This window comes from Camelina sativa, chromosome 6 (genome assembly GCF_000633955.1).
Source record: "Camelina sativa cultivar DH55 chromosome 6, Cs, whole genome shotgun sequence".
Lineage (NCBI taxonomy): Eukaryota > Viridiplantae > Streptophyta > Magnoliopsida > Brassicales > Brassicaceae > Camelina > Camelina sativa.
In genome coordinates, this window is record NC_025690.1 from 23,282,618 (window position 1) to 23,303,226 (window position 20,609).

Below are 20,609 nucleotides of genomic sequence, written 5' to 3' on the forward strand. Positions count from 1 at the left end.
CCCCCCCCCCCCCCAAAATCTCCAAAGCTAATGCCTTTAATCCAAAATTGAGGAAGATTGTGCAAGAAAACGTAAGAGCTGAGAGGCTGAATGAACAATCATGAACACGAACACGATAAAAGAAGAGAATTGGGTGACGAACAGCTCTGGAGAGGTTACTGGAGCTCCGATTTGTCAAATGGGGTTCACCTTCAAAACAAAAGGGTACGATCAAAATCTTTTCAATCAGACGAGGGGAGAGCGGGGACACAATCCCCTGTGTTCCGGTGTACACTAATATATATACACGGCGAAGATAAACATTTCCCTGTGACCGGGGACGGCCACGATTAGTTGACAGGCATAATTTTTTTTGGCTATTTTATTTATTTTTATTTCCTTTATTTTTCTTACCTAAAAATTCTTAATAATGATCAGATCTATTTATATTTTGGTAAAAGATATAATTAGTTTTCAGAATTAAGTTAAATTACACATCTATACCTAACACAAATTTCATAATTGGAAATTCAAGATATGAGATAACCACAAGATAACACACATGGAATACCGAAAATTTGTGTTGTTTAATTAACATTATCATAAAACATTACATAAATTAATTATTTACTAACAAAAAAAATAATACTAATTAGCATCATGGTTATTGATATCTACAGTAGCTTTTCATGAATGTGAAGTTTGATTAGTAGCAATTTTTTGTATAAAATATAAAATATAAAATCTAAACTTGGTTTCTTTAGTGGTAGACTGCATTGAGGTCAGTTTACTCATGATTCTGGTTTATATAAGATATCTGAGATTAATCGATATCTTAATTTGTATTCTCTCACATTTTCCCCATATTATAATTTTTGCATATAAAATACGAAACATCATTTTCCATAAAATAATTTTTATGTGAAGTATGGATTAAGTGGATTTTTTTTTTCTACAATGGGTGACACACTGACATAACACCAGCTCTAACCAAGAACGAATTTCTCGACTACTAAAATTAGGGTATTTCTGATAATTATAACATGAACTAATGAGTCTAATGTTAACAAATAGTATATTCTTATCGTAATATAAGTAATAATTTTCTTATATACGTACATCGAATCAAATCTCTAAAAGCGATATAATTTTTAACTTTTTTTAATCTATATACCATTTAAATATACACAATGTACAGTTCTGAAGAGTATTTTCACAACGGACAAATTTCGACTTATGCTACAAAAAAAAAACAGGATAGACCGTTTTACCGATAGTACATGAATCATCAGGATTGACAACTTCACATTCAACACATTCAACACAGACTTACGATTATGAATGGAAAGAGTAAGTTACTGAACAAGGTGTACATGTTAACACACTTGAAGCTAAATTCATATCATCCTACACTTGTAGACGATTATAAAAAGAAGAAGAAGAAGATGATGAAGAAAAAAACTATTAGCCGTTTTTTGGCTTAATGTGACGTGCCAGCCCATTCCCACCTATATATTTCAATTGGGGAGAGAGTGCAAGTGCAACATTGTCGTTCCTCTCTATTATTTTTAATTTTTAATAACAATTATTGCTAACTTTTCGTTATACTACAAAATTGACAGGATAAACAAATGTTAACAGGTTTCACATGACAAAAAGACACATCATATATGCTTTATAATAAGGAGAATTATGAGAAGAAAGAGGGGTGCAAAAGAGAAGGAATGAAACATATGGGGTCGTTTAATGAACTTACCAGATGTGTTAACAAAAGAAACAAAAAGACCCACCAACGAAAGCCTCAAAAATAAAACTTCTTCTCCTCTCCATCAGTCTCTCACCCACTCTCTCTCTCTCTCTCTCTCTCTTTCGTCCAAGCTGGCAACGTTGGGCTACCTCTTCTCCCGGTTTCCTGCACGTGCGCCATCCACTCTCCACGTGCCTCCCTCCTATAATTCTCCCCTCACTCAACAACGCAAATCACACACCTCAGTTTCAAGAAAATTCATACATCTATATCATAGCGTTGGTTACCAATGTCTTTGTTTGCATCTTTAGCCCTCTTTCTACCACTTTTCTTAAAACTATTTTCATTGTTCAAATGTTATATATACATATCTAACATTACCAATAAATATACAAACATTTTGTTTTACAAATATAAGCGTACATGATCATGAGTTCATTAGATTAGATTAATGATATGAGTATCTGACGACTGACATTATACATATCTAATATGGTTTAAAAGCTGGAACGGGTCATTAATCCAAATTATATCCACAATGTTTTCAAAGATATGATTATGTAATATATGTATGCCTCTATATAAATTACTCATCATTTATCCAATTACAATATCAAAAACTCTATTTTTTTTTAAATTTGAATCGGCAGCATGATCGTTTAATGTGTTGTCTATCGCAAAAAAAAAAAATTGAAATTTAGACAATATTCAATATAAACACATATTGTTTTTTACTTTATATCTTATCTTTATTTTTATATTTTTTAAAAATTATTCGTTTATCATTTAATTTTGAAAATATAATCTTACCGTTTTGTATCATTATTCAAATACGACCAATTTAAAATAATTACTATTCGAATACATGTAATTAAAAATAAATTTTACCGTTTTGTATTACCAATTAAGTTTAAAATAGTCTTTGCCAATTGGTATCACCAGTTTTTTTTTTTTTTGGTGTGATTGGTATCACCATTTTACAATTTAAAGTAATTTAACCTTTTATACTACTTGTAAAAAAATAAATAAAAAACCTCTTAAAATCTTTTTGTTTTGAAATTATACTAGTCTCAGTCATTTTCCTACGTGGGCGCTTGCTCACTCAAATTCAATTTACTACGAACTTGCTTTTTGGGTGCAACGAAATAAAGAAAAAAAAAATTAGAGATAGAGAGAGAAAAAGAGAGTAAATGAGCATCTCACCACAACAAACAAAGATCACAACACAACACACCACAAAGCCAATAAGCCACATTGCTTTCTTTATTTTCCCCCAAGTCCGTGTAATAATAAAAACATAAACAAAAACAAAAACAAAAAAGAAGATTAAACTCTTTTGTTCCTTGTTTATATATCTCCTCCATCTGGGTTTGTCTACTACAGTCCCTTCTTTGGTGCAAAGATCCTAAAAAAAAAAAAAAAAAAAGATTTGAAGAGCAGAGAGATAGCAGCAGCAGAGAAGAAAAAAAGGAAGAATCTTTCTTTTCTATTTTAGCTATATATCTGTCTGCTCTCGCCGATGAGGATCCGGAAACGACAAGTCCCTCTTCCTCTTTCGTCTCTGTTACCAGTTCCTCTCTCAGATCTCTACTTTAACCGCTCACCGACGGCCACCGCGAGATACTTCCTCGGTGGTTACAGAGACGGAGACGGGGCTTTTGCTTCTTTTCAGCTTTCGCCACCGTCGCCGGTTTCTGATCGGAGAAAGAAGAAGAAGAAGAAGGAGGACAAACCTCTGGTGAGCCTCTTTTTAGTATATACGTATACAGACCCAATTGAGATACTTCCAATTTTTTTTATAAAGTTTGGATTTTTTTGTTTTTTTGGGTGCAAGTTTGTGTTTGTATGACGACCGTACTTGACTCTATCTCTCTTTTTTTTTTTTTTTCTTACAATTAATTATTGTTTTGCACCACCATCAAGAATAATTGTTCTTCATTTGCAGATCTTTATTAAGGAATGTTCAATTGCTTATCTTTGTTTATCTTTTGTTTTCCTATAAAAAGGATGATGATGATAATGGTGATGTAGACGTTAAGAGTCGTACCGATGCATCGGGCAGGTATGTGAATTCGAGAATGATTTCTTCTTTACACAATTCATTCTCTTCTCTGACTGATGATATATATTACTTTGCGTGGTGTAGTTCTACTAACTCGAAATTACAAATATTTGGTTTTCGTTTCTTATAAAAAGATCCAACCTTTGGCAAAAAAAATACCAAACTGATGGATAAAACTGGATCAAAATCAAAACTTTCATGGTTTTAACAACTACAAAAGCTTTTGTTTTGCTGATGATTGATTATAATGGTCAAGTTAGATTTTAATCTGAAAGTTATATAAGAGTTTCTTTATGGTTTTGTTATCGTCACACTGTTAACATTTTGAGGGAATACATTGATGGAGTAGTTAGGGAGAGGAGTAACACAATAATACTCATCTAAACATGCACCCCTCATGACGGTGCACATTAGCAATGTGATACTCTTATATACCAATGGTCCCCATTTCGACCCTTACCCTTGTGTGCTCTATTATTATCTTGCAACCTTAGATGGATCGCTTTCATCTCTTCTTTTTTTTTGTATACAAAATCTGATTTAACTTCTTCTTTCCTTCTAACAATATCACAGCAAGAACGTTCGTTCCCGAGGAGAATCCGACTCTTCAACTCAAGGTACACATATATATATATATAGAGCTTCTTGATCGATATATGTTTTTTTGTTGGTGAACTTGTTCTTTGGTTGCACCATTTCACTATATAGTGTGTATATATGATATAGTTATCGAGAAGAATGAGAAGGTTATTACTTTGAGGAAGAGAAGAGGCTTTATAAACTTTGAGGATTACGAAGATGAAGATGAAGAAGAAGAAGAAGCTAGAGGCGGTGGAGGCGGTAGTAAAGGGAAGAAGAAAGGGAAAAAGAGCGGTGGTGGATTAGAGGAAGGATCGCGGTGCAGCCGCGTTAACGGTAGAGGATGGAGATGTTGTCAGCAAACGCTTGTTGGGTATTCTCTTTGTGAGCATCATCTCGGTAAAGGTAGGGTGAGGAGCACGAACAAGAGCGGTGGTGGTCGTGGGGGAGAGAAAAAATCTGTGGTGGTGGAAGTGAAGAAGAAGAGAGTGAAGCTTGGGATGGTAAAGGCACGTTCAATAAGTAGTTTGCTCGGACAAACCAGCACTAGTGGTGGTAAAGCTGCTGATGTTGAGAGTGAGATAAGTGCACCTGCTGATCATCAGTTTGCTGTTTATGATAAGTAAGTCTGTTGATCAGCATTTGCATGTATATGGGATATGTATGTGTTATTGTTTATGTACATGATGATAGCTCTATGTAATTGGGTTTGAGAACATGTGTGTGTAGATTGATCGAGGACTTAACTGGTGTTTGCTCTTGCAGCTTATATATTGGTGAATGTTTCCTAGTTTCGATTGTGTTTTTTGTTTTAAGTTTAAGCAGTTGAACTTTGGCTGGATAAATGAAATATGGAATACGACTATAGAATAAGATAATTCTAAAAATTGTATTCAATCTGTTTTTCAGTAAGTTAGTTACTAGTTACTGACTTACTGTAAACTAATAGTAGTACTAAATTATTGATGTCTCAAATTTTTTTAGCAAAATCATGTGAACTGTTTTTCTACATAATGTTCACTGCAACTGATGCAAAATAAATGAAACCCAACGGGAATTTATTTCAGTTGTCAACAATAATTCTTTACCATATTTGGAAGTTTGGAAAACTAGTTGCACCCTTGGTTCGATACGCTATACTTCTACTACTACTACTTTGGAAAACTAGTTGCACCCTTGGTTCGTTACGCTATACTTCTACTACGACTAGTTGATGCACAAATCTAGTTAATTCTCGGTCGGGTGTGAGTCGGTGTGACCGTGTGAGGTGACGTAGAAACGAAGAAAATACGTCATAGTTTTATTTATGAGAAACGTTGTTCAAACGAGAGAAAATGAGTGACGTGATTTTTAATTAGACCTCGCCTGGCTATGGAGTGGTTTGGAGCTTCTATTATATGTCTCGTATTAAATTTAATAATATACAAAAATTATAGAAAGTGGTTATAACTCAAATTTGGTGTATGATAATGATGGCTTGTCAATATTATGTATGGTGGGGATAAACTAGTTTTAATTAGGTAGGGCTGTCGTATTATTGATTTTTTTAGACTCGACATATATCTTGTGGATTTCTCCACTTAAAAATTGTGTGTGTTTTTTTAAAAATTTCGATTTTTAGACTATTTAGCTGAAACCACCAATATGAGTAACGTAAACTTAGTTAGTTAAGTAATTGTCCCCGGCAAGGGTTATACTAATATGATTTACTACTTGTGGTGCAACTTTGAGCTCATCTGGTTTGGTGAAGCATTAATGTTATGTTCAATGGTTTACTGATATGATTCACTACTTGCGGTTTGTGGTGCAACTTTGAACTCCATAAGTCTGGTTTGTTGATGCATTAATGTTTTACTGTTCGGATTGCAACTTGGAAAGACGCTACTATAATAATGTCTTGTCTACAAATTTGTGTTTTTGATAGAAAAGGATGTTAGTAAACTTCCAATAATTACAAAGAAGAGCGTGATAAAACAATGGACAGTTAAAGTCTTAAAGAGATACGACGACTTCGATGGTCAACTCTCAAGTAGTTGACTTCTGAAGTTTAACGCTGCTTCCTTTGACTTTCTGTAATTTTCATTATCCTACCAAAAAAAACTAACTACTAATTTCCAATTAAGAAAACAATTTTTTTAAACCAATCAAAACAACTCAGAATTAGGAACAATTCAAAGTCAGAGAAACCTTATATGCATGGATAGACTAGCGTGATCCAAACTCCAAACACACACAAGATTGTTAAATCAAAGAGACAAACTCCAATGGAGTACAAACATTTCAGCCATCCACATACTCTCAAGCTCCAACAGATTCAGACAAATAAAAGCACAGATTCTTCAGTTGTCTGCTCAGGCTGTGAATTAACCATCTCTGATTTCGAAACTGCGTATATCTGTTCAACATGTGAATTCAATCTTCATGAGCAATGTGGTAACGCAGTGCGTGGGATGCAACACCCTTCCCACGCAGGGTTCCACCACTTGACTCTAGTCCCTTATACAACTTACAGCGCCGGTACCTTCCTCTGCAGGGCATGTGGCTGCACTGGAGGTAAAGGGTTCTCTTACTGTTGTCCTTTGTGCGACTTTGACCTCCATGTTCAATGTGCGCATCTGCCTCAGGTCATGGTTCATGAGTCTCATCCTATCCATAGTCTACTTCTCGTCTACAACAGCACTCCTGTTATGTCTTTTACTCAGTTTGGTTTCGGGAATCAGCTTGTCTGCAATATTTGTAACATAGCTATGGATGGTAGGTTTTGGTCTTATAACTGTTATGCTTGTAGTTATCATATTCATGCTTCATGTGCTGTGAATAAGCCTAAGCTAGTGGCTGCTTCTGCTGAGAAGTGTGGGCCGAGTGATGGAGGAAAGATAGCAACCGCTGAATCTGTTCCTGTTCAGGGTTTGGAGACTGTGCAGACGGAACAACGAGTAGCTGCGACAACAGAGCAAGTGGAAGATCCAGCTTTGAGGCAACAGCTTGAACTTCAGAAGCTTCAGCTTGAGCTAGATATGAGTTCTGCTCTGGCAAACATGATGGGTTCCTTCAATCTCAGTTCTTTTGTTTGATGTATCTTTGTGTCGCTGCTATCTTCTTCTTTTCAGTTTGTTTGATTTGATGCATTTACATGTGCCAATATGACCTGGAATTTTCTCTGTTCTTGTGTTCTCTAAAGTACTGAACTTGAATAAGTATCCTATCTTTTGGTCTCCCTTTGTCTCACTGATCAAGACCTTGAAGTAAGTAACAGTAACGAAATAACTTAATTACACAAACATGGATCCAAACCAGAAACAGTAACACTTTGTTCAGCCAGAAACATAAGATTATATTCTGCTTGAAGCAAAGCATTTAAGCAAGAGATTAAGCTCGTTCCTTATCATATCTAGAAAATAAATTAATTCCTGACAAAAACAAAAACATGTAACTTAGTTGTATTGTTCTTAAACAGCTAGCTAGACAAACAAAGTCACAATGGTCAAGTTTCCAAGTAGATGACGTCCTCACTCTCATCCATAGAGTACTTCAAGTCGAAATAGCACTTCTTATCAAACCAAATGTGTGGTACTCCTTTGATTTCAAGCTTTCTCAGGTCATTGCTTCCAATATCGTAACACAAAATATAGAATTGAGAATTCATATTCACCGGTGCCAAGATAACCTTGCCATCTTGAGTTGTACCTTTAACGATCAGAGTAAGGTCATGGACTAGATGCTTTTGACAAGGCTGTAAAAACAGCCTCTTCTTCGACCATATCTTCTCTCCAGCGTCTTTCAATACCCATAAATCCACCAAACCCTTGTCTTCGAGGTGGGTATGATCGAAACAGCTATTTTCCCACCGTACTCGATAAGACCAGCCTTCATCCTAGCTGCAGGCAGAGCCACATCCCCGGCCTCCTGAGGTACTAGGATGGTAGTCAACTCTTCAGACGTAGTGTTGAAACTGACAACAGCACAAGTTTCCATATCAAGCCAAGCCATATAATATACTACCGACCCATTGATAAAGTGTCCTACTGTGGAAGGAGCATGAGGATGGTAGTTTTTGGGGGGAACAACCTTTTTCCACGAACCTCCAGGTTCTAGTACAAAGACCCAATGCTCTGACCTAACATTTCCGAAAAATGCAGAGGATATCGCAACCGTGCAGACTATTTTGTATTGATCGTTAGAAGGATCGTGTCCGATGTAATACCGGGTATCCTTCCTTTGATCACCTTGTTGAGCAATGATGTCGGACTTTATGGCGGGTAAGGTCAAGCGCTGTCTAGTGGAAGGGTTATAGATGCATGCCTTTTTTCTTACAGAGAAACACATCAAGCCACGGACAAGATTTAAGAAATAGCCCCCCATCCCTATGATGCTCAAATCTTGGTCGACCACATAACAAGTGTTGTTGTCTGGAGACGGTGTTGATGATGATATTGATAGCAGCACACGTTTGCCGCCGTCATCCACTAAACACATGTATATATGTGGTTGCTGCTGCCGTGTGACTGTAGTAAATAAACGGTTGCAAAAATATCGACAAAAGATGAGGGATGACCACTGCTTCGAGATGCACTTGTAGCTCACCATGGACTTTGCTGGCAATCTCATAAGAATCTCCATCACAAGATCAATGTTCTCACGAAACTCGGATGGAAACAATGCTAATGAGTTATCTCCTTTTGTATCCAACATCTTCAAAGAGAAGAAAAAAAAAGCAAGCAAGTACAGAAGAATCGATTGGAAACTCAAAACTATAACATGAAAACACAAGTAAAAATTAAAACTTTAAAGCAAGTTAAGTACATAGATGATACAAACCTAGCCAAGCCATTGATCCCAAGGAAACGCTATGAATTGGCGTGAAACCCAAATAAATATAAAGGAGGCGTATTTATTGATACCTGAATTTGATCGGAATCTCTGAGAGAGACGACCTTGGCAATGCTCCCATGCTCTGACTCCGCTTCTTTCAGATCCGTCCTTCTTCTCTTCATCATCTCTTTAAACCCTTCACCTGCAAAGACTCCGGAAATCGCTATTAGGACTTTTGAATTTGTGCAGTCGGAAGAGAGACATAAGTATATATATCGTTTTGTGTCTCTTTATTAAGAAAAGAAAAAAAAAAAAAAAAAGGCAAAAGGACATAACCGCAAGCTAACCGTTGGTTCACGTGGACTCTAAACCACTACTCCTAATTGGTATTTGGTTTGGTTCATTCTGCAACTATATATCACATCACATTCATGCTTCATGTGCTGTGAATGAGTTTAAGCATGTGACTGCTTCTGCCAAGAAGTGTGGGACGAGTGATTGATGAAAAAACAGCAAACGCTGAATCTGTTCCTGTTAAGGGTTTTAAAGACTGCAAAGACGGAACAAGTTGCTGCAACAACAGAGCAAGTGGAAGATCCACCTTTGAGGCAACAGCTTGAACTTAAAAAAGATTCAGCTTGAGCTAGATATGAGTTCTACTCTTTGGTGCTGTCTTGCTTTTGATTTAAAGCATAAACATGTGCGGACTTGTCTCTGTTCTTGTATATCCTATCTTTTTGGTTTTTCTTTCTTTCAGTGACGACCTCGAGAGGTAACAATAACGCGGGGAATTAATAATTACACAAAGATTGATCAAAATGTTGCAGGCACATTTGCATTGTTTCCTTTTACAATTGAGGCAACTGAAACTAGAAACAGAAACACTTTGTTCAGCCATAATATCTGACATGAGATACCTAACAAGTCACAGCCATCCAACCTATTTCTCTGTCCAAATAAATGATCTTCCGTCTTTCTTCTCAGCTGTCCAAGGATCTCTCACAAAAGCAACTTCATCTTTCCTTCTCGTTTAGTCAGCAACTAGGTGCCAAATGACAAGACACGACGTGGGAGAATGAAGTCCAGAAGCCGCTTCTGTAAACTCTGTAGACAGGCTCTCATATTAGGTTCAACCATAAGGACAAAGTCTCCACGCAGAGAAGTCATTATAAAAGCACAATTGTCCCTAAACGATTTATCATCCAAGGAACTTTATTAGACCCATACAATCCAATCCATAAATGTAAAGGGCAAGGATTTTCGAACCTCGAGTCACGGCTGCAGATGGTAATCAAGACTAAAGGCACGAATATCTGAAGGACTACTTCCAGGCCTGAGAAAGATCAGAGCACGTAATTAGTCACATTACACCATAAGTGATCAAAGAAATAAAGTACAACTGTTAGATAGTATCTCTCAACAATCAACTCCACATACTGTGATATTAACTGGAACGCACCTTTTATTTATTGTACCGTAGTGAAACTTGACTTTCCCATTTTTCAGATCTTCCAAGTACTGTAAAAACCAACAAAGCAAACATGGTTTTTTAGAAATCTAGTGAATGGGGACTGGAGAGTACGATGAGATTCGTCTCTGTTCTTAATCTTACCAAATTCAAGGTAACATATATAGATGAAAAAGCCAAGGAATCAAACGGTATCTCATCTAGTGCAAAAAGACGACACTCCAATGATTCTGGACCAGGCGCAAAATGCAGGTTCTTCAGTTTGGCTAGAAATATAACATACGTCTGCTCCAAAATAAGTAGAGCCATATAAGTACAATTATGCAAAGAATGAATAAACGTATAAACTAGGGGTGTTTTTGTATATATAATTACTTGGCCAATAAGAGGAATGTCGAGTTGCGCAAAAGGGGAAATAACTTCCACAGTGGCTCCAGCTTCTTCCCAAGTTTCCCTCATTGCTCCTTGTGCAGCTGACTCTCCAACTTCTAGATAACCAGCAGGAAGAGTCCTGTGTACTCAAAAGACCCAATCTTACTATTTATATAACTTTACTTCACACACAACACTAGCAAAAAAAAAACTCATATTTTTGTATTGTGTAGCAATAAATTATGTACTCAACACAAAGACAACAAGTGTGTATAGTTCGTATATATACCATAGACCGTGTGAAGGTTGAATGTTACGCTTGCAAAGTAAAATCTTTTCTTCATGCTCTATAAGGCAACCTACAACCTGCAATTTCACATTCATCAACCTGATTTATAATGACACAAAAACAAAATTCGTTGATAGAATCAAAAGGAACAGTACCATCTTAGGATTCTGATATGCTATTTTGCCACAATGTGTGCAAATAGCTCTCAATTTCTCTTCACCATCAGGTATCTCATGCTTCGTTGGCCCTCCACACCATTGACAGAACTTTATCTTACGAACATCACCCTAAAACAACAAAACACACCATTGAAGAGACCCAAAAAGCCTAAAGATAAGATCTTTACAGGAGATGAATGAATTAGACTCACAGCTGATTGAACAGAGACGAAAGCTGGAGAATTTGCAACTGGGTCAGTCCCGGGAAGTGAGGAAGACATCCGAGTTGTGTTGAAAGATAAGATTCTCCGAGGAGAGCTCGAAGTTACAGAGGGGAAAGTGGAGAGATTGAGAGATGAAGAGATGAAAGAGACACTCGAGGACTTGCGGGTCTTCGTTAATCTCTGTGAGATGGTTAAACCTGATGACCAACCCAAGATCTGAACGGCCTTGAGCATTATACGCACCAGAGCTTCACCGGAATCTCTTCAGTTCCGGCAATAGCTTATTTGTCTCTTCTCCCTCAAAGGCCAATCAATTGAAAAAACGAAATAGTATTTGACATCTGAGGATTGAACTGAATTAATGACTCTTTCACTTAGCCAAAGGTCCGGTTTATTATTGGTTTCACTTGTTTAGACCAAAACACCGGTTTAACTTGACCAAATAAATCGAACCGGGTCAAAACAGACATAGTCACACACTCACACATTGCTTGGTTCTTGTTTTCTTGATCAGGCTATACTAAAAAGTATTTTGGAAAATATTGTTATTAGTAATCAAAACCTATCGATTCTTTAATCAGTAGCTTCCTAGGTTACACAAAAAAAATATTATTTGACTGCTAGCTTCTCGAGTAAAGATTGATAAGCCACAGTGCAGAGCTTGAACTTTTCTTCAGCTGCTGCCTGTATCAGTTTATAGATTCAAGAATTAGCACAAGAAAAAAAAACACTGCAATGGAGATTGAAAAGATTGTGTTTGGTGTTTACCTTGGTAGAGTCCTCATGACGATCTGGATGCCATTTTAATGCACAAGTTCGATATCTGATTCCAAAAAACAAAGACAACAAGTTTGGTGAACATGTATGTGTTAGTTACTTTTTATATTGTGTGTGTGTGTGAACTTGGAAGTAAAAAGTAACTCACGCATGTTTGACATCTTCTAGTTTTAAGGGACCCCAAGGACTCAAACCAAGTGTTTGTCTATGAGAAGCTTGGAATTGGATTGACTCTGACACTGAGCCGCTTGATTTTCTTGAATTATAGCCATCATCTTGTTGTTTTGCCTCTTCTTCTCCTCCTCCTCCTTCTCCTTCTTCTTCTTCTTCGTTTATCTCTTCTTCTTCTTCTTCTTCTTCTTCTTCTTCTTCATCTTCTTCTCCTCCTTCATAAAATCTATATTGCGATCTCCAAGAGTTGCTAGAGTAATAAGAAGACCATGAAGACTGATACCACCAATGACGTTCCTTCTCTCTATGGGTTGAATAGTAATAATCTCTGGATTCAGTAAATAAATTTCGGAATATAAATTCAAAGTCGTCATCGCGGGAAACAGAACGCCCTACAAAATGTAACACATGTTTCTTTAAATAATATGAGAGTAAATGTATCTAAACAAAATTGCACCTTAACTACACAATTTCAAAGGATAAGCACTTACTTTTACGCCAACTCTCTGAGCCGTGTTTGCCCTTCTTTTTTTGTTCGGCTTCTCTGGCTTCTTTGGCTTTCTTGGTGGCCTGATGTTAATTACAACCACGAGATACACTAAGTCATGATTCATGAACAATCAGACAATATACTAAAGGTACATTGGCGGCTAAGAGACCACATAAGGGTTTTATGTGTGTGTGTTTTTTTTTAAGCAAGTTTTCAACTCTTAAAAGCAATTAGGCAATGGAAGAAGCAAGCAAAACAAGTGATTAAATTAGCTATTAGATGAAATAGTATAATTACCCCTAAAGGGCTTAAACATGTTTTATACATGATAAATTTTCTCAATATGTGTACCTCTTCTCTTTCTTGTTTAAGTTGTTCAACAGCACGACGCACTGCTTCTTGATGTTCCCTCAAAAACTTCTTACTTCTCTTCTTCTTTTGAGCATTTGATTTCTGTCAGATATTAAAGAAACCCTAAAAAAAATCAGAACATGGATCCACACACCTATTAAACTGTTTTCTGCACTTCAAAATCAAAATCTAGAGATTGACAGGTAAATTTGATTTTAAATCAAATAAGCTAGGCAAACCCACACATGTTGTGAAAAGACCGTCCGATTCCGAAGAACGACGTTTGCGTTCTAAGACGGGAGTAGAATGAAAAAACGCAGTTTTCAGTAGAAAACAATAGCTTTGCGGTCTGCAAATCGCTGCTTTGATGGCGGTAGTAGTAGTGTTCATCTCTGTAGGAGAGTACATAACATTGCGTTCTTTAAATCAGTGTGTGACTCGACCTTGACTCACACCAAGAAGAGTGTTTTTTTTTTTTTTTTAGAGAAGAACAGAGGAGAGAAAAAAAAAAAAAAGAAGATTTTCCTTTTTTGAGAATCCAATATTTACAATTTTTACATAATGGTTTTTGCTTGATCTCCAAGGACTGTCTTTATTACAAAACAGAGAGAGCTTGGGTGGTTGGGCCTTGAGTTAACTAACTAAACTGGGCTTGACCGGTTAAAAAAAAAGACAAATCGATGAAAGGCAAAAGCAGGGGATGAGAGATATTAATACAAACAACATCAGTAGTAATTTTTAGAAGAGATAAAATATGACAGAACCAGAGGCATTGCTTGGATCTTGTAGTGAGCTTTTTGCTTTTTGGGCAAAGCTTTAGAAAGTGAAACAATTTTTGAAATTTATTGTAATGAGATATCTCTAAGTGTGTAATCAAAACCTATCTAACTCTCTCTATATTATTAGTTCACCGATAGCTTTTCGCATAAAGATTGATAAGCCACACTGCAGAGCTTGAACTTTGCTTCAGCCGCCACCTGTTTTCATATCATCAAAGATTCATTAACAGAAAAGAAAATAAGCTTATATGGGAAGATTGAACAGAGAGGAGGAGAGCTTATTGGTTACCTTGGTAGAGCCTTGATGACGGTCTGGATGCCATTTTAATGCACAAGTTCGATACCTGATCAAGAAAAAAAGAGTTTGATGTAAAGTGGTGAGAAATTGAATATACGGTTAGCTTTTGTATATTGGCATGAAGATAACTAACTACTCACGCATCTTTGACATCTTTAAGGTTTAAGGGGCCCGAAGTACTCAGGCCAAGTGCTTGTCTATGAGACACTTGGTTTGGCTCTGACTCAGAGTCGCTGGACTCTGAAGTATAGTCATCTTCTTCTTCATCTTCATCTAACCGATATTTTGATCTCCAAGACTTCTTAGAATTGTTGGAAAACCTTGAAGAGTGATGCCGCCATCGAGGTTCATCTTCTTCATGGGTGAATGAAAAAGAGAAACCTCTGGATCCACCAAAAGCGGCTCGGAATACATAGTCTACGTCAAAGTCCTCATCAACTTCACAAAAATCAAAATGCCCTACACAGTGGAACAAAAGTATTGTTAAGAGTATGTAGCCAAACAAAATTGCACCTGTTGATTCTGCAAAATGACTTAAATACAGTTTCATCAACGAAAACACTTCATAAACCTTAGTAGTACAGGTTCAACCACAAAACAGGTCACAAGTAGAAGAACTAAGTCCAAGATGAGCCAGGAATTTCAATAATTATGTAAGCTAGTACAGAAAAATTAAGGGATTTTCAGAGGATGAGCCTAAGTCCAGGATAAGCCAGGAAGTTGCTAAACAAAACAAGATTGAGGCCAACAAACAACATACACAATCTTCCTTGGGTGCCATCACTTATATTCTCAAGAGTTACCATTGATGACTAACAATTTAAACTTTTAAGAAAGGAACAAGATCATGATTGTAGAAGCACTGAACAAGCTACATACCTACCGATTGGAGAGAAATAAGCTAAGACAGTCACTTACTTTTACCCCAACTGTAAGGGCCGTGTTTGCTATTCTGGTTTCCTTTGGGTTCCTTGGAGTACTGTTTCTTGAACCACGAGTTTTGCTTTCGAGAGGAGGGACCATCGTCATCAAACTCATCATGCCAGCTCTGGGATCAAAACAATTAACCGGAGCTTTTTGAGAACTTTACAAATGAAATCCCCCAAAAATAGTATAAGCAAATGCACCATAACAAAAGAGCAATAAGAAACACTACATCATTACACAAGAGACTGAAACCCAAGACACTACACTTGCATTTCCCTCTTCAAAAATCCCCAGATCCTTCCACTTTTGAACCATTAAACTTTCAGTATCAACTATCTAAAACGTTAGTACGTTACTTCAGAAAACATAAAGCTCAAACCGTAAACCATATTAGCAAAATATTGAAACTAGACAGAGACAACACAGGTGAGGCCAACAAAAAAAAAAGTGATTAAAGCATAGATTGAAATAAATACCGTAAACATGTTTGCTGCAAAAGCATTCACATTACGCAATAATTCTTGCTTTTCTCTTATCCTTCTGAACCTCTTCTTGTGAACATTTGATTTCTGCAGATAAAATGAATCCCAAAAAATTCAGAAGACCTGTTAGTCTAGTAAAATGGTCCCAATTTAGACAAGAAAACCTCTAAAGTCCCAACATTTTGTCTGTATAAGAAAGAAAAAAAGCACTAAATTTTCGACCTGTCTACAAAAGCTAAAAATTGAGAAAACTAAGAACAACGCAAATCCACATCAGTTATCTAGATAAACCCACCATATGAAACAACACAAAATCCATGGAAAATGACATCGATGAATCCAAAGAATTGCAAAAGTAGGCAAATTTAGCTGAGGATTCAATACAATAATCAAAATTTTACGGAGGAGAGAGAGATAGAGACTGACCGATTCCCAGCAAGTACGACGTTTGCGTTCTAAGACGGGGGTTGAATGAAATAACGCGACTTTGAGCTGAGAAGAGTAGCTATGTGGTCTGAGAATCGCTGCTCTAATGGCGGCGTTCATCTCTGTGAGATCGGAGGAGAAAAAGATTAAGTCTTTTCGCCGTTTTGCTGGCAAATAAGAGAAGAAGAAACCATAAAATAAAAAGCCGATGTGGGTAACGTGACTCGGGCTTGACTCAGTTGCTCTGACCCACACTATAGGCCATTCAACTATTTACCGCCGGTAAAACAAATGAGCGGATGAAAAAAAAAAAAAAGTTACTTTTCCTTTTTTTTTTTTGTTAATTATCTCTCTGCCTCACGAGTATGTTAAAGATCACCGCAAACTGAGTAAAACCACATACAAATTAGAATAGCCACATTAGGCTATATCCGACCGGATCTTGTTCTTTGTTTTTCTTACCGGGGTTCTTCTTTTTCAAGAATTGATTTACCTTGATGATTGATCGAAAACAAATTGAAATATTCCACAATGTATATGATTTATAACCTCGACAAAGCTTTTTTGCTACAATTACCTAGCGGTCAATTTAATTTATATATCTTTCACATAATATTGTGTATATATGTAATTTTAAACATTAAATTATGATCGTAAATTAAAAAATAAGATTAATTTGTTACTACATGAGTTTAATGGTTTCCATGTACCACATGCCATGTTATTTATTCATCATAGAATCATAGTATAAGTTTTGTTGAGTCAAATGAGCAACTTTTACTTCTTTTCAATAAATTAAATCAAATTCAGTTTTTTTTTTCATCTTTTATAAGTTGAGTTGGCTCATTCATTCTCATTTCAATTTTGTTAGATTGGTTTCTTTTTTATCTAAAAAAAAATAAAAAATCAAAGATTAGGACAGATTTGGAAGGCTAAAAACATAAATGCAAATTTACTTTTGTATGAAGAACCTATTTTTTTAGATTGTTCCTCTTTGATCGCTCTCCAAATCGATTTCTGTTTTCTATATTTTTGTTTATATAAATGGAAAATTGAAGTCTATATTGATATTTGGATGTGATACATGTTATATGGTCGGTTTCTCGTGAAGCCTTATTCATACGTACAGCCTCTGCTTCTCTTTTTTGTTGAACGGTTTTATTTTCTTAAACTAGCTAAAAAATGGACTCAGTGTTTTCAACTAAAATTTGAATTCATTTGCAAGCCAAAAGAAACTAGTTACAAAAGTGAACCCTTTTATTCTTGCCGAAGTGTTTGTGATTTGGTTTTGGTTCTTACGTTAGTGCTGCGTTAGAACTTCTTTACGATTGAATTCTTTTTCTAAAACATAAATTATATGTTTACTTTAGATAACGTCAGAATCAGAGGAGATGAAGCCTATCGTGTTTGACAAGAGTAATGGAATGTTCCAGGTAAGAAAAGTTAATGATTGAACACTTAAAAAAAATCGTAAATCAAGGCTTCGATTGTTTTTAAAAACGTTTTAGTTTTTTTTTTTTTTCTTTTTGTAAAATCTTTCGTAAAGTGCAAATAATTTGTGAAACATATTTTGAAGGCGGGATATGCGGGAGAAGAAGCACCAAGGGTTGTGTTTCCTTGCGTCGTGGGTCGTCCAAAAGGTGGACTGAAACAGAACGAATCTTACGTGGAAAACGATGCTCAAGCCAAGAGAGGTCTTCTTACACTTAAATCCCAAATGGAGCATGGTGGTATCGTTAACAATTGGGATGTCATGGAGAAGATTTGGCATCATACTTTCTACAACGAGCTACGTGTGGATCCTCAAGAACACCCGGTGCTTCTCACCGAAGCTCCTTTTAACCCTAAAGCGAACCGTGAGAAAATGACTCAGATCATGTTCGAGAGCTTTGATGTTCCTGCTATGTACGTGTCCATTCAACCTGTTCTTTGTCTCTATTCCAGCGGTCGTACCACAGGTAAGCAATCAAAATCCAAAATATCGTGTATAATGTATTGCGTTTGAATCAATCCATGACTTACTCCGTTAAGTTTCTGTTTGTTTAGGTTTTGTGTTGGATTTAGGAGATAGTGTGAGCCACACAGTTCCAATATACGATGGTTACGCACTCACACACGGGATACTGCGCCTAGACCTAGGAGGCCGTGACCTAACAAACTACCTCATACAAATCATGACCGAACGTGGCTACACATACGCCACATCCGCTGAGCGTGAGATCTTCCGAGACATCAAAGAGAAGCTCGGTTACATAACTCTTGACTACGAGAAAGAGATGGAGAAGGCTACAAAGAGCTCGGCGATCGAGAAAACCTACGAGCTTCCCGATGGTCAAGTGATCACGATAGGAGCCGAGAGATTCAGGTGTCCTGAGGTTCTTTTTCAGCCGTCTTTGATTATGGGAAAAGAATCTCCTGGTATTCACGAGGCGACTCGCAATTCAATCATGAAATGTGCTGTCGTTACGAGGAAGGATCTGTATGGTAAAATTTTGTTGACTGGTGGGACAACAATGTTCCATGGGATTAAAGAGAGGATGACGAAAGAGATCACTGCACTTGTACCGAAAAGTATGAAGATTAAAGTTGATGTTCCGGAGAGTGAGTCTAGTGTTTGGATTGGAGGTTCCACTTTGGCTGCTCTAAGCAGCTTTCATCAGGTAGAAAGATGATATAAAAACTGGTTTTTAAGTTAAATACTGTATAATGTGAGTTTTTTGGGGTTGTTATAATGTAAAGTTTGTTATGACTATATTGCAGATGTGGGTAACTAAGGATGAGTATGAAGAAAGTGGAGCGACAATTGTTCACAAGAGATGCATTTAAATTTGTTGGCAATGCTAAAAGTAGCGTTCTATATGCTTTGTTTTGGTAAAATAAATTGTTGTGAGGGATTCCATATCTGTATCTGATTTCTTTGTTTTTATAACTGAATTATGTTGGTGTTGGATTAACCATGGTCATAACTATGTGGGTACAAGCATAATACTTATTGTAAGTTTATGTTATAAATTACATATAAAATGCAATAGTATTTAGAACAATCAATTTTTAGTCAACATCTCCGATATGTGCTTAAAATCTATTTTATTTAAACAAAAGATAATTTAATTTAAATAAAAGATAAATTAATTGAACTTTTAGTCATTAGTTAATAAATTTAATTAAGTATTTCACATAATATTTTAAATATGAAATTACAAAATAATTAAAATTAAATCATTATTTAAGAGTATAATTAAAATTATAACATTACAAATGGGTTTGATGGTTTCAAGGTTACAAGTGTCGCATTATCATTCCTCTTGAAAAAGTTTTGTTTTTAAGTTTTACTTTTTAATAATTTAAAGCTAGCTAATTTAGTTTTTATAATCTAATTAGAAAGAAAAAAGTCAAAAATTAGGGATGATTTGGATTTATTTAGAATCCTAATTATATTGTTTTGGTAGGAAAATGCAAATCTGAGGGATTCTCTTTTGTAGGAATATAAATTAACACATAATAGTGTGGGAAATTGGAATACGGCCGAGCTAGGAATCAGCATAATCTTTGTATACGGCCGTGCCTCTGTTTATTTCCCAAGTGTTAGTTTATGATTTAATTTAGGTTTTACAGTTCTATTAATGTTAATGTTGCGTGAACTTCTTAACAATGATATTTTAAAACTTTTTGTTGAAACATTTATGTCTACTTTTAGATAATGTCGGAGTTAGAGACTATCGTGTGTGACAACGGAACTGGAGTGATCAAGGTAAGGGGAAAATAAAAACACTCTTTATTTATCCGTAAGGCTTCTATGATTCAAACACAATATTTATGCATTTACATATTGCGTTTACAAATTACACAAGAAAGGAAATAAAATATTTCAGTTTTATTCATTCGTAAGCATCTTTGCAAAGTGAGAATGCAAACGGGAAAACATTGGTCTTTGCCGTTTATATTTATAGTTTAACAAACAAAATGTTTTTTTTTAAGAGTCTATAGAGAGAGGTATTGGTTTAGGATTTAGGGGGAGGTATTGATTAGGATTTCGAAAGAATTTTAATGACTTTAAAAGTTAGGTAAAATATGTTGTTATTCAATCAAGACTTTTAAAAACTCTTTAAAAATTTGGTGTTATTGGTTGTGGATTTGTAAAAAGTTATCTAAAATCTTGATAAATCTAGTGTTATTGGATTAAGAGTTTTATAAAGTCATTAAAAGTTTTATGTTATT

At 35.9% G+C, this 20,609-nt stretch overlaps 6 protein-coding genes and 2 pseudogenes across 7 annotated transcripts; 4 read left to right on the forward strand and 4 right to left on the reverse strand.

Annotated features, from left to right (window-relative positions):
• LOC104793121 lies at nt 2,963–5,159 on the forward strand. Its single transcript, XM_010519410.2, has 4 exons — nt 2,963–3,464; nt 3,733–3,788; nt 4,362–4,405; nt 4,515–5,159. The coding sequence occupies exons 1-4, from the start codon at nt 3,246–3,248 to the stop codon at nt 4,991–4,993; spliced, it is 798 nt and encodes a 265-aa protein (XP_010517712.1). The 5' UTR covers nt 2,963–3,245; the 3' UTR covers nt 4,994–5,159.
• LOC104793122 lies at nt 6,603–7,576 on the forward strand. Its single transcript, XM_010519411.1, has one exon. It carries the CDS (start codon nt 6,632–6,634, stop codon nt 7,439–7,441), a length of 810 nt encoding a protein of 269 aa, XP_010517713.1. The 5' UTR covers nt 6,603–6,631; the 3' UTR covers nt 7,442–7,576.
• On the reverse strand, nt 7,703–9,425 carry LOC104793126 (annotated as a pseudogene).
• LOC104793124 (nudix hydrolase 23, chloroplastic) lies at nt 9,953–12,027 on the reverse strand. 2 transcript variants are annotated; one of them, XM_010519414.2, is made up of 8 exons: nt 11,679–12,027; nt 11,464–11,595; nt 11,309–11,385; nt 11,023–11,158; nt 10,792–10,932; nt 10,639–10,697; nt 10,446–10,512; nt 9,953–10,283 (listed from the first exon to the last, which is right to left on the reverse strand). In XM_010519414.2, the coding sequence occupies exons 1-7, from the start codon at nt 11,922–11,924 to the stop codon at nt 10,452–10,454; spliced, it is 852 nt and encodes a 283-aa protein (XP_010517716.1). In that variant the 5' UTR covers nt 11,925–12,027; the 3' UTR covers nt 9,953–10,283; nt 10,446–10,451. The 2 variants fall into 2 exon arrangements, with proteins under 2 accessions (XP_010517716.1, XP_010517717.1); XM_010519415.2 differs by having other exon boundaries at nt 10,276–10,365.
• LOC109133438 (DNA ligase 1-like) lies at nt 12,300–13,936 on the reverse strand. The gene is made up of 6 exons (XM_019246554.1): nt 13,723–13,936; nt 13,480–13,581; nt 13,161–13,208; nt 12,616–12,893; nt 12,459–12,513; nt 12,300–12,374 (listed from the first exon to the last, which is right to left on the reverse strand). The coding sequence occupies exons 1-6, from the start codon at nt 13,885–13,887 to the stop codon at nt 12,300–12,302; spliced, it is 723 nt and encodes a 240-aa protein (XP_019102099.1). The 5' UTR covers nt 13,888–13,936.
• On the reverse strand, nt 14,161–16,612 carry LOC104793123. The gene is made up of 6 exons (XM_010519412.2): nt 16,392–16,612; nt 15,960–16,052; nt 15,475–15,604; nt 14,697–15,015; nt 14,548–14,602; nt 14,161–14,456 (listed from the first exon to the last, which is right to left on the reverse strand). The coding sequence occupies exons 1-6, from the start codon at nt 16,509–16,511 to the stop codon at nt 14,382–14,384; spliced, it is 792 nt and encodes a 263-aa protein (XP_010517714.1). The 5' UTR covers nt 16,512–16,612; the 3' UTR covers nt 14,161–14,381.
• LOC104793125 (putative actin-9) lies at nt 17,774–19,217 on the forward strand. The gene is made up of 4 exons (XM_019226781.1): nt 17,774–17,824; nt 17,968–18,349; nt 18,438–19,051; nt 19,152–19,217. The coding sequence occupies exons 1-4, from the start codon at nt 17,783–17,785 to the stop codon at nt 19,215–19,217; spliced, it is 1,104 nt and encodes a 367-aa protein (XP_019082326.1). The 5' UTR covers nt 17,774–17,782.
• Nucleotides 20,092–20,609, forward strand: part of LOC104699395 — a 2,924-nt pseudogene continuing 2,406 nt past the window's right edge.